The following is a 12,811-nucleotide window of genomic DNA, read 5'->3' on the forward strand; positions in this document are numbered from 1 at the left end:
AGCCCCAATAAAGACCTCTCTTTCTAGCAAAAAAGCAAAATCAAAATAAAACAGTAAAGCCTTGCAAGATAGAAAACCTTTAGACGATAACAGCTCTACCCCAGCACCACAGAGAAAAACTGTGATCCCATCCCCTGCCATGACAACAAAAGTCAAAAGGGGAATGTAGTGTCCTGCCATCGGCCGGCCATAATGAAGCAGCCCAGCCATCCTTGATAGGATGAGGGCAGAGAATGAAAAATAGGGAGCCGGGGATTTTACCCTTTCCAGATGTCACCAGACCCCTCCATCATGTCAGTGGAGAGCATGTGGGGAGCAGTAAGGAAGCCAGGGTCGGGAGGCCTCCTGAAAGGAGACCTAGTGGGCAGCCTCTTTCCTGTGCCCACCCAGCATCCTCCCCTGGATGTCAGGAGGCTGAGTGAGGAACTTGGATTTCTACCTCCACAGGACAGTAATGAAGAGGTGACCGCCCTTTCCCTACCAGAGTGGTAACAAAGGAAAGCACTACAAATGTAATGACCTTAATAGTTACAGGGCTATTCAAATTATCCGTTTCATATTAGATAAGTTGTGGTAGGTATGCTTTTTGAGATTTGAGTTCCTTTTATCCAAGGAATAAAATTTATGTATGTAAGTTGTTGGCATGATTCCCTTATTATTTTTTTTTTAATGTCTGTAGTGGTTTTATTCCTAAATGTTGACAATTTGTGTCTTCTCTGTTTGTTTTGTTTTTTTTTGCCAGGCTTGCTAGAGGTTTGTCAATTTTATTTATTTCAAGAACCAGCTCTTTATTTCACTGATTTTTCTTATTGTTTTCTGTTTTCAATTTCATTTGTTTCTGTACTTATTTTTATTATTCTGTTCTTTCAGCAAGTTTTGGACTTATCTTCCTTTTCTTTATCTATACTCTAGTGCAGTGGTTCTCAACCTTTCTAATGCCGCGACCCTTTAATACAGTTCCTCATGTTGTGGTGACCCCCAGCCATAAAATTATTTTTGTTGCTACTTCATAACTGTAATTTTGCTACTGTTATGAATCGTAATGTAAATATCTGTGTTTTCTGATGGTCTTAGGCGAACCGCTGCTGTAGAGCCTAAGACCATTGGAAAACACAGATATTTACATTACGATTCATTAACAGTAGCAAAATTACAGTTATGAAGTAGCAACAAAAATAATCTTATGGCTGGGGGTCACCACAACACGAGGAACTGTATTAAAGGGTCGCAGCATTAGAAAGGTTGAGAACCACTGCTCTAGTGCAGTGGTCGGCAAACTCATTAGTTAACAGAGCCAAATATCAACAGTACAATGATTGAAATTTCTTTTGAGAGGCCAAATTTTTTAAACTTAAACTTCTTCTAACTCCACTTCTTCAAAATAGACTCGCCCAGGCCGTGGTATTTTGTGGAAGAGCCACACTCAAGGGGCCAAAGAGCTGCATGTGGCTCGCGAGCCGCAGTTTGCCGACCACGGCTCTAGTGGATGAGTGGGAAAACAAATTATTAATCTGAGGTGTTTCTTCTTTTCCAATTTATGCATTGAGTGCTATAGTTTTCCTCTATTAATATGTTAACTATATTTCACACATTTTGATATATTTTCATATCAATTCAATACATTTTAGTGTACTATATTTCTTTATTTCTCTTGAGACTTCCTTTTTAACAAATGGATTATTTAGAAGTATCACTTTTTGCAACTGGTTTGACATCACATTTCAGCTTCAATTTTGTCTCCTGAGAACACTTAAACAGAATTTTAAAACTCCACAAAATAGAGATCCCCTGGCCTGACAGTGTCACTGGAGAACTCTATCAAATGTTTAAAGAATTAACACCAATCATACACAATCTCTTCCAGAAATTAGTAGAGAATCATATCATGAAGCTAATGTTACTTTATCCAAAGTAGACAAAGATAGTGAAAAAGAAACCCGCAGAACTGCAGACTAATATTCCTCATGAATATAGATGTAAAAACCCTTGACAAAATATTAGCAAATAGAAATCAGTAATATATAAAAACAAGCACACCATGATCAAGTGTGGTTGATTCCAGAGACCAAAAGCTGTTTAATATTAGAAAATCAATCACTATAGTCCATGATGTTAACAAATTAGAGAAGAAAATCACATGGACATGTCAATCAATGCAAAAGAAAATTACATAAAATTATTTTTTTAAATTAATGGCTACTAAATCAGACCCCATACACAGGAGAAAAAAGAAAACTTTACGAGACCCATATAAGGTAAGTACTATTATCCCTATTTGAGGGTGAGTATGTGGGAAAACTGAAATTATGAGAATTGAAATATCTGGTTGGCAGGGAATCTCTTCCTCACAGCCTTGTGTGTAACTGCTAAGATCTACTAATTGCTAATTATTTTTATTGGGAAACCATAGAAATTTACTCTAAAAATCATCCAGCAATACAAAACTATAAAATCCTAATTTCTCTCAAATCCTCTTCACAGTAGTAACCACTGTGTCTAAAGTACTTTTTATTATTTAATTTTAATTTTATTTTATTTTTCAATAATGGTTTACATTAAATATTATTTTGTATCAGGTATACAGCATAGTGGTTAGACAATAATATACTGTACAAAGTGTTCCTCCAATATTTCACATACCCACTTGGCTCCATACATTGTTATTATAATATTATTGACTATATTCCTTATGATGTACTTTACATCCTTATTACTATTTTTATATAACATTTTTGAAATGACAAAATTATGGAAAATGGAGAACAAATCACTGGTTGTCAGAGAGTTAAGATAAGGGGAAGTGCTAGGAGGGTGGGCATGAATTAATTATGTGTGGTCATAAAAAGGCAACATGAGGAATTATTCTCATGAGTCTGTCCTCTATTTTGATTGCATCTATATAAAAATTGTGTTTGTAATATTGTACTATAGCTTTGCAAGATATTACTATTGAAAGAAACTGGATAAAGAGAACACAGGATTTCTCTGTCTTTTTTCTTATAACTGCATGTGAATCTACAACTATCTCAAAATAAAACATTCAGTTAAAAAAGTACCCCATAAGACATGCCTTTCTTAGATATTTTATCACATAATTGCATAAAAATCATTTTGTGGCTGAAAGTTTCTACTTAAGGTACCCAAAGTATACATATTGTACTGATCACTCTTCGAGGCCTGTATATTCATTGATTGATTCATAAAATATTTATTGAGCACCACTGTATGCCAAACACTTTTATAGGTACTGGAAATAAGTGTGAACTACACAAAGAAGTCCTATCCTCATGAGCGTGCACTGTAATGAGTGCAGATCCACATACATGGCACATGTACAGAAAAATAGAGCAGGAAAAGGGATAGAAATTTCTAGCTAGAAGGAAGTTCAATCATAAATAAGTCAGATCCTTTTTGAAGACGTGGCATGTAAGGATAAATTTCAAAAGATGAAGAAGAAGACGTATATTTAACTAGCAAAGAGAATGTTGAGTTGTAAAGAGTTTTATGGGCCACTGAAATGATTGTGGAATTTAATTTTTGTGACTTGAGAGGCTCAGTAAATATGAAATGAACAAATCATTTTCCATCTAAAGAGGTTACTACAGTGTTTGAGGAAAATGGTAAAAAAGTAATTTTTGAGTTACTTATATTATTTCTTACTCTAAATTTAGTAGAATGTCCAATTTTCCATGATATTATATTCAAACTTCTATAGCAATTATATAAAACTAAGACCAGAGTAAGGCCTGCCTCCCTTCTTACATTCTTTCCAATGCAATGCCCTCTACTATAGTCAGAATTCCAACTCAGCCCGACCCTTGTATTACATTCCTTTATTCCAGTGTTGCCTCTTTCTGTATCTTGGAATTCCTATTTACTCTCCTCTATCTGTTAATCTCACTGTTTTCATCAATAATGATGGTGCCACAGGGTGGTTCACTATGAGTGCATTAGCATACCCATAATCTTCAGATCTCCCTAACCCCACCATCTAAAAGAGCTCAAATAAAAATAGGATGCATAGTTGACATTTTCTCACAGCATGTTAAAGAACAAAAAAATAATTTAGAACACATGACTATTTTATTAATGTATATCAGATGATCTAAACATGAAGCATAACTGCCTATGAAATTCAAGGTTCAAGAACATAACATTATCTTCCAATTAGGTTGCTGTTTCTCCTATAAAGCAATTCTGAAGCTACCAAAGAGCAACATCCAATTCTTATTTCACTTCATTATGTTCTTCAATAAAATCTGTTTCTCCTGAATTCCTATTTGATTAGATCTCTAATCTACACAACTAACATATTTATATAGTTTTGTATTTAACTGCTTTATATTTATTGTACATGTCTTTGTAATAATGGTGGAGTTGTTTGGTCATGCAGCACAGCGATCACCAGTGCCATTCAAGACTCAATAGAGCTTGCACATAATAAGCAGTAAGTATATATTGTCAAATGTCCACCACACTACAAGTGTAAAAGATACTTCTCCAATGAGGACATACAGATGGCCAATAGACATATGAAAAGATGCTCAACCTCACTAATCCTCAGAGAAATGCAAATTAAAACCACAATGAGATATCTCCTCACACCTGTCAGAATGGTTACCATCAATAAATCCATAAACAACAAATGCTGGCGAGGATGTGGAGAAAAGAGAACCCTTGTGTACTATTGGTGGGAATGCAGATTGGTGTAGCAGTATGGAGTTACCTCAAAATATTGAAAATGGAAATGCTTTATGACTGAGCACTTCCACTTCTGGGAATTTATCCAAAGAAAACCAAAATACTCATTCAAAAGAATATATGCACCCCTATGTTCATTGCAGCATTACTTACAACTAGAAGCCTGGTGCATGAAATTCATGTACCAGAGAGATCCCCTCAGCCCAGCCTGCACCCTCTCCAATCTGGGACCCCTTGGGGGATGTCCAACTGCCAGTGTAGGCCCGATCCCAGACATCCCTCTCACAATCTGGGACAGCTGGCTCCTAATTGCTCACCTGCCTGATTGCCCCTAACTGCTCCCCCTGCCAGCCTGATCACCCCTAACTGCCTCTGCCTGCCAGCCTGATCGCCCCTAACTCCCCCCGCCACCGGCCTGGTCGCCCCTAACTGCCCCCCTGCCAGCCAGGTCGCCCCACGCAGCCTGCTGTTCAGTCATTTGGTCGTCCCTCACTAACCCCCCTGCTGGCCTTGTCACCCCACAACACAGCCTGCTGTTCGGTTGTCCATCCAGTTGTTTTGGTCATGATGGCCCGTGGCTTTTTATATATTAGGATAGCCAAGATTTTGAAGTAGCCCAAGTATTGATCAGTAGATGAGTGGATAAAACAGCTAGAGTATATTTATACCAACGGATACTATGCAGCCAGAAAAAGGAAGAAAATTATGCCCTTTGGGACTGCATGAATGGACCTGGAGAACATTATGCTAAATGAAATAAACCAGTCAGAGAAAGACAAGTACCATATGATTTCACTCACATGTTGAATCTAATGAACAAAGTGAACTAACAAGCAAAATAGAGACAGTCATAGATAGAGAGCAGATAGCTCTGGTGGTGGGGGGTGGAATGATGAAATTAAGCAAAACAGGAAAAAAGAGAGAAAGAACTCATGGGCATGGACAATAGTGTAGTGACTATGGGGGGAGGGGGAAGTGGAGATGGAAAAGAGTATATAGGGAATAAATGGTAATGGAAAAATAATAATAAAATAAAAGGGAAAAAGATACTTCTCATCTGATGTTCATTCTTAAGAAAAGTATTATGTTTAAAAATTAAGTCTGTATGAAACATACTTTGTAAAACCCTTGAATTTCAATTAGAGTAGCAATGCTAATAGCTGTTTCTCTCTGATCTGTGACAGGCACTCTAATGGCTTTTGTGCTTTTAGCAATTACTGACTGGTAAGTAGAATGTGTCAATTCATTTGCTTAAGAACAAACAGGATCATGCAATTTTCCTCCATGTTTGACTTCTCATCTCAACCAAGGAAATAGGTGAGAAGAGCAAGTCAGGGGGAGGCAGACAAAGGGAAAAGTGAACTTTTGAATTAGTATAATGATTTGCAATCCTTTGAGAGGCACTTTTACCACCTACACTCAATCTATTAAAGGGTACTTAAGAATGGTATGAATTCTTATAAATGACATAAATATTTTTTTAAATCTTGTAAATGGAGATCAGATTTAGTCATAATTACAGTTTTCCCAGTAGACTCTGCGTTGTTCAGAAAAATCCACAAAATAGGAATCCAAATTAAGTACAGAACAAATATACTGTTTGAAGGATAACAATGGGCTGTAAGAGCTTTTTCTTTTTTATATAGTGTACCATTAATATAATTGCAAGCTCAATGGATTTCCATTGTCCCTACAGGTACCTGATATCTCCTATTGGACAAAAAGCTAATAAATCAACACAGAAAAGAATACTCTTAAACACTAAACTGTATAGTTTACTTTTCCTCAATTAAATTTTGGGCATCTGAAGGATATAGCTTATTTTTCGCTTTTGATTCTAAATTACTGAACTTGGAAGCATTTTGAATAAATCCAACTCTAAAATTGTCTTCCAGGAAAAAAAAAGTTTTTAAAATTCAGTATTAAATCAGGACATTTACTAAGTTTTGAACATGATATGAATCAGTGCATGCATTTTGAACTAATTGGAGATTCTAAAAGTTAAGTCTTACAGACACATGAACTTGCTATAATATTTTTATTGGTACATCTGATATATTGTGACATAAAATTCTGTTAAAAGTACTAAGTTTAGGGGCCTTCATTTATACCTGCCCTAGTCCAACATGTTTGACTATGACAATGGAACCAGTTTAGCCCCCAAATACTAATCTCCTCATAAATTCAATGATCATGATGCATGTTTAACTGTGCTCAGATATGACCAAGTTTACACTGAGGAAAATACCCAAAAATCCCTGAAAGGAATGCTAAGGTCAAACAGTAGGCAGTGAGAGAGTGAGTCAAATTTGACTTTACTTTATGTCAAAAATAAGCACAGAGCCGGTGACTCAGAGCTGACTATACACTGTGACTAATCTTAGACCACCATAAATTACAAGTTTGTAACAGCTATAAAACTGTTTCCATTCTGAACAATGAATCTCCAGTTTTACTAACATCTATCTCATTAACAAGCAATTCACGTGAATCCAGATAAAAGCAAATTATTTCCCTAATAATTATAATTACAAACTAGACCAAAATCCTCGTTTTAAAGATGAAAAAATAAATATTTTTTGAAGCAGCAATTAATTCTTGTTTCATATGAATGACTCTTCTTAATTAAAAAAATAGATATTGTATTTGCCTGGGAGAAAATGCCATGTTGCCTCATGGTTATTTGGAAATAATATATTGCTCTGGAGTAAAAACCTTATGAAAAATTATGAATTTCCTATGAAAAATAATTTCTTTCTACTACAAACATGAGTGCCTTATAATGCCCAAGGCTCTCAGGAGCTGTGAGAAAAATGAAGACAAATAAGACAGAGTCCCCAGAAACAAAGAGTAACAGTGAAATAGAGAGGTTTTCAAACTTCAGCACTGTTTTACCCACATATCTTGCTTAAATGAAGATCCGTAAGTCTTAATTTCCAAATTCTGATTCCATAGGCCTGGAGTAGGCCCTCAGAGATGTATATTCTGATGCAGGGGGTCAGAAGTCCAAATTCGGAGAGCCATATGTCTTTGGTAGCAAGGAACAACATAGTACATTGTACAATATGTCTAATATTTGCCTAATTGATTTAAGAATTCCTGCAACCTCCACTCCTGAGGCCTTTTAATCCTGAGTTAAGATCCAATTCAAATCTTTAATTAAAATTATTTTTGAAAAGACCTGAACCTTAAGTTCAGATGTCTCTACATCGAGTGCAGATTGCAATTTGCTTATGTGTATCAGTTTTACTAACTGAACTTCAGTTTCATTCCTGTGACTAAGCAGTCACCTTGTGTTCCAGTGGACTCAGTAATAAAGAGTCGTCTACTTTGTTTTTGGAGTCCTGAGCTTCTCATTTATCTCAGAAATACTCTTTTTTCACCATTTTCTAAAACTCAGCCCCTGCCCAATGATCAAGACTATTTTACCTGGTGCTAGACCACCCCGATGCAGACCACCTGCCTGGATTTGAACATATTTTCTTTTCCCGGACTGCGCATAGCAATGATCTGCCTCCCACCCACAGGGAAACACCTGTCACCCCTTTCTGGACTTCTCTGACACTGTCTGCCTGTTCTCACTGCTACATATCACCTGCCATCGAGTTCCTTGGTAATCTGCTCCAGTATTTTCCAAAATGTACAGAACATCAGCTCACCTGGAGAGATGCTTAAAAGTACAGATTCTTGGGCTTTATCTTTTGAGGCTATTATTTAGCAAGTCTGAGATGAAGTCCAGGAATAGAAAACACATTTAAGCTGGACTTTTAAGAATTAATACCATTTCTGTGACATAGAAAGGGAGAAGGACAATATAAGGCAAAGCAATCTGATGGTAAAAAGTGTTGAGCATGTTTAAAGAAGAGAATGTAAGCAATGTTTAGTCCATAAAGTTTGGCTAGAGGCATCAGCTTTATGAAGAGATGCAATAGAGGGACATAAGAATGGAAAGCTAGACAGAAGCCAGATTCTAACTGGTGATGAATTCTGGGAATAAATAAAACATTGGGAGTGTTCTGGGACATCTCCTACACATTGTTGTTTTCATTATCACCTCTATACTTCAGATAACCAAATCGACACATTTAATTTCTATCCGTCAGATAATAAACTTCAACTGTCAACACATAAATCCTCAAAATTGCATACTGGAGCCAATTTAATCAAAGTAAGTGGGTGGAAAAACGAGACTGATGGGCAGTCTAGATGAGTATGGGTGATAAGGCCAGTGTAGAGTACTAACACAGGAAGAACAGAGGTCTATTATAAGATGGGAACAGTCAAGTTGGAGAGGGGGAAAATTGAACAACTAGGGCAGAGATTGGAGTGATAAGATCTGATTTTATATAGGAGAGATGGGAGAGAAAAAAATCACATAAAAATATGAGGTATGGTGTCCAAATAATTATAAAAACAGGCATAGAAAACTGAGAAAGAGAAGGATAATTCATCCAACATAAATTCCATTTTGAATATGTTTGGTTGGTGTTGATATATCAACCTAGTCCTCAGTTGAAATTTTCTAACTGTGTGTGTGTGTGTGTGTGTGTGTGTGTGTGTGTGTAAGAGAGATGAGAGAGGGGAGGAAGGATAAAAAGCAGAAGAGACTAAATTGATTAAATAATGTTCTAGGGGAGACATGAGATTGAAACAAAATTGAGCAGCTAGATTCTTGAAAAGAAGGCAATGACAATGCTGAGAGAATATCTGGAGAGTATAAATGAAGATATGGGTAAAACTTTGAGAGCAAATCAGTATTTTTGATATTACTAGTAAAATGAGTGATAATGTCAAATATGGATGATGGTGTGAGTAGAATATAGTCAGAACGGGACCAGAAATTTCCTATGGAAAACTGATGGAGTGTACACAAGGGATGTAGAGAAGACTGTGAAGTCTCTGGGAGACTTCAAGAAGGTGAGTTTATAGCTGAACAAGGTAGAACTATTTCTATTTTTTTCTGGCATTGCTCATCAGCCAGGATCTGGTAAAAACAAACAGGGGGATCCTCTCAGATTAGGGAATCTCCTGGAAGTTGAGTCTCAATTACATGGTTTGAGATCTAAGGATCAAGAAAAAGGTGGAAATGAATCTGTTGCAGCTGAACAGGGAGAACAGAGGCGTCTGAAGAGATGTTGCATTTGAAGGATGAGAAGGAAAGAATGCTGATTGGATGCTGAAGTCAGGGAGAAGGTACTCCATACCTTGAAGTTCTGCAGTTTATAACCTCAAGGGTAGAAAAGTGAAGAAAAACTGGGTGACACATTTCAAAAAAAAAGGAAAGGGTTAACAGATGTTTCCAAGGTGAAGGATCTGGATGCGCCAAAGGTAAATAATTATGCCAATACCCATAGTCTCCACTAAGGAAGACCTCCAAGGAAGTGGAGTTACCAAGAAGAAATCAGGTTTTCATCTTTATGAGTCTGCTCCATGTTGGAGAACTTGGAGGATGAAGGAGATCATGACATACGATGGACCACTGTTAGAAAGAATGAGAGTTTTCTTTGTAGACCAGGCCTTAGTGACCTGGATATTTTTAGTCAAATAATATAAAGAATAAAGCCTGGCATATAGGGAAGGAAACATATAAAAGTGAGTCTGACACTGCAGCATGGAATTCAGAGAAACAGCTAGAATTCCATAAAGTAAATTAAGAAATACAAAAGTTTACAAATTCATTCCCTGTTTTAAGTTATAATAAAGCATAATTCAGTAAGTTTGGAGTTTGGATAGTAAGAAACAGATATTTGTGGAAACATAGTAAAACAGATTTTCTTCTTTTTTCCTGTTTTGATCTCCCAGTGTTGTAAAGAGGAGTCAATATACAACACACCTGGTAACACACGTGATAAAAAAGTATGCTTTGCACTTTTCAATATTTCTTTTATATCTTTAGATAAATGTGCTATAAAGATTGCAATGATATTGACAAACGTATGACATTACCCATGAATAGTTACCTGTTTCAGATTAGTTATCTCTTTCAGGTAAATTACCTGTTTCAGATTAGTTACCTGTTTCAGGTAGCGTGCTGATATTGCAAGTACTTTCATCACCTTCACCAGCTGAGGTTGAAGCTCTTATTTTAAAGACATATGAGGTATTGGCAAGAAGTTTCATGAACATATACATGTGATCTTGGGGTGAGACTTTTGTAGAATTCCTTTCAACTGTTATCATATAATGTGTAATCACTCCATTTGCCTTTTGGGGTGGGTCCCACCTCACTAAAGCGGACTGCCAGCTAGTTGCCACACACTGTATGTTCTGTACAACATCTGGAACTGAAGAGATAAATGCCTAAAGTTAACATTATACACATGTAGCAGATAAATCATTTAATTATGTGATTGCTAAATAAAATCATATCTAGTAGACACAGAATACAAATTTAACATATCAGCCTTTCAATTTGTGCTCCAAAAGTTCCCTTTTTAAAAATCTTTATTGTTGGAAGTATTACATATGACCCCCTTTTAGCTGAATCAAATGGCAGTTGGCCTATTTTCTCTGCTATCATGTTAATCCTTACAATACTAAAGCATTCACTTAATATTTTCCTAGGCCAAAGCCGCAATCACATCCTCAAAACTGCATAGTCAGAGGCAACTGCATAGTTTCAAGTTCAGGCAGCGACTGAAACCTGCTCCTTTATTTCTTAATCAGAAAGGAGAAGTCTTAGAAATACTTTATTATGAAAACTTTTTTGTGCAAAACAAAGATATAGGGTTCCTCCCTGATATGGCACATCTGGGTCTAACAATACCAGCAAACATGTAAGCAATTTAGGCGGGGGAAGGGGGTGCTTTTATATTAAGATGGCCTCCTTGGAAGAATTGTGAAGACCTGATTCGTCAGATCCTTTATAAAAATCGTTGAAGGGAAGATTTAAATCAGTCCTAGTTTTTAATTACTAGGACTGATTCCCTATAATCCACGTTTCCCTATAACTTCCCTGAATTCACTTGGAAGTGACCCCGTTTTTCAGAAGTGCTCTATTTATGGTAGACCTGGTTAAAGAGCCATAAATACCCAGCCCACCACAGAGACTGCAGACTGGAGAGACATGGTTACTTCCCATGGAAATGTTGAATTACCTGGTGACCCCTAATGTCAGCATAGCTTATCCTATTACAGTAAAAAGAGGATGCTATAAGGAAAATTAGAATACAGTTAGATTGCAAATAAGTAGTGAAAGGAACCAACTAGCTTTCATTATGTAAATCATAGTTATTGAAAGAATACTCAAGTAAAGTTGACTTGTTTACAGTTATCTCCCCTGATCCAAATTTATGTCATTACAAACCTGTTTGTCTTCCTCTGGAAGATATGGGCATCAGAACTACTGGAGAATACTTTCAGAATGAGTGAAATTTAAAGTTAAAGAAAAGACAATTTCACATCTAATCCAGGGCTCTGGCAATTAAATATCATTAACTATTTGCTTCTTTCTTTTCAAAAACGTATCACAATATTTTCATAAAATATGTTAACAAGAGGCACTTGATAACTTGCTTAAAGTTAATGTGCAAAACTGAGTTTTGTGAACATCTATTTCACTGACTGAAGCTAAAAACTATGAACTAATCAGCTGATATTATAACTCTTAAAGTTGAAAATGTTCTATTATTTTACCAATCAGGGTACAGAATGTTGTGTGGTCTTAGGAATTAAGTAATTTTCACAGATATATAGATCCTACTTTGCTCCTAAACTGGTCTTTCATTACAATTTCCTCAGTTCAAAAAGAAAACAAAAGTGTGAATATATGCATATGAACACATGTATTTGATAGCAGACAAGACCCAGTCTAGCTTTAAAGAATTAAAATTCAACTTCCCTTTGAGTGAACTATTAAATAATACTTTATCACATAAACTGAAAAAGGGAAGGGAAAAGGGTTAAATACAACTGAAACATCTTAGGTGATTCAAAACGCTGTGTCTAACCTGATTCTTGGGTTGTGAATTTTAGTACATTACTAAATTGATTGCCATTTCCCACTTTGGTAAAGGCCGAGATGCTGATAGAGTAGGTGCTGACTGGCTCCAGTCCAACAAGCTTGGCTTCAGTTTGAACACCTGAAATATTCTGAAAAGCAGGAAAAAAA

At 36.3% G+C, this 12,811-nt stretch overlaps 1 protein-coding gene across 1 annotated transcript in view; it reads right to left on the bottom strand.

The window, feature by feature from the left end:
* Nucleotides 1-12,811, bottom strand: part of PTPRQ (protein tyrosine phosphatase receptor type Q) — a 210,728-nt gene that overhangs the window by 109,703 nt on the left and 88,214 nt on the right. Inside the window, exons 24-25 of the mRNA XM_054719730.1 lie at nucleotides 12,651-12,792; nucleotides 10,716-10,985 (exon numbers count right to left, since the gene is read on the bottom strand). Of these exons, the coding sequence (XP_054575705.1) occupies nucleotides 10,716-10,985; nucleotides 12,651-12,792 (412 nt within the window). The remainder of the gene's footprint in view (nucleotides 1-10,715; nucleotides 10,986-12,650; nucleotides 12,793-12,811) is intronic.

Source organism: Eptesicus fuscus, chromosome 7 (assembly GCF_027574615.1).
Source record: "Eptesicus fuscus isolate TK198812 chromosome 7, DD_ASM_mEF_20220401, whole genome shotgun sequence".
Classification (NCBI taxonomy): Eukaryota; Metazoa; Chordata; class Mammalia; order Chiroptera; family Vespertilionidae; genus Eptesicus; species Eptesicus fuscus.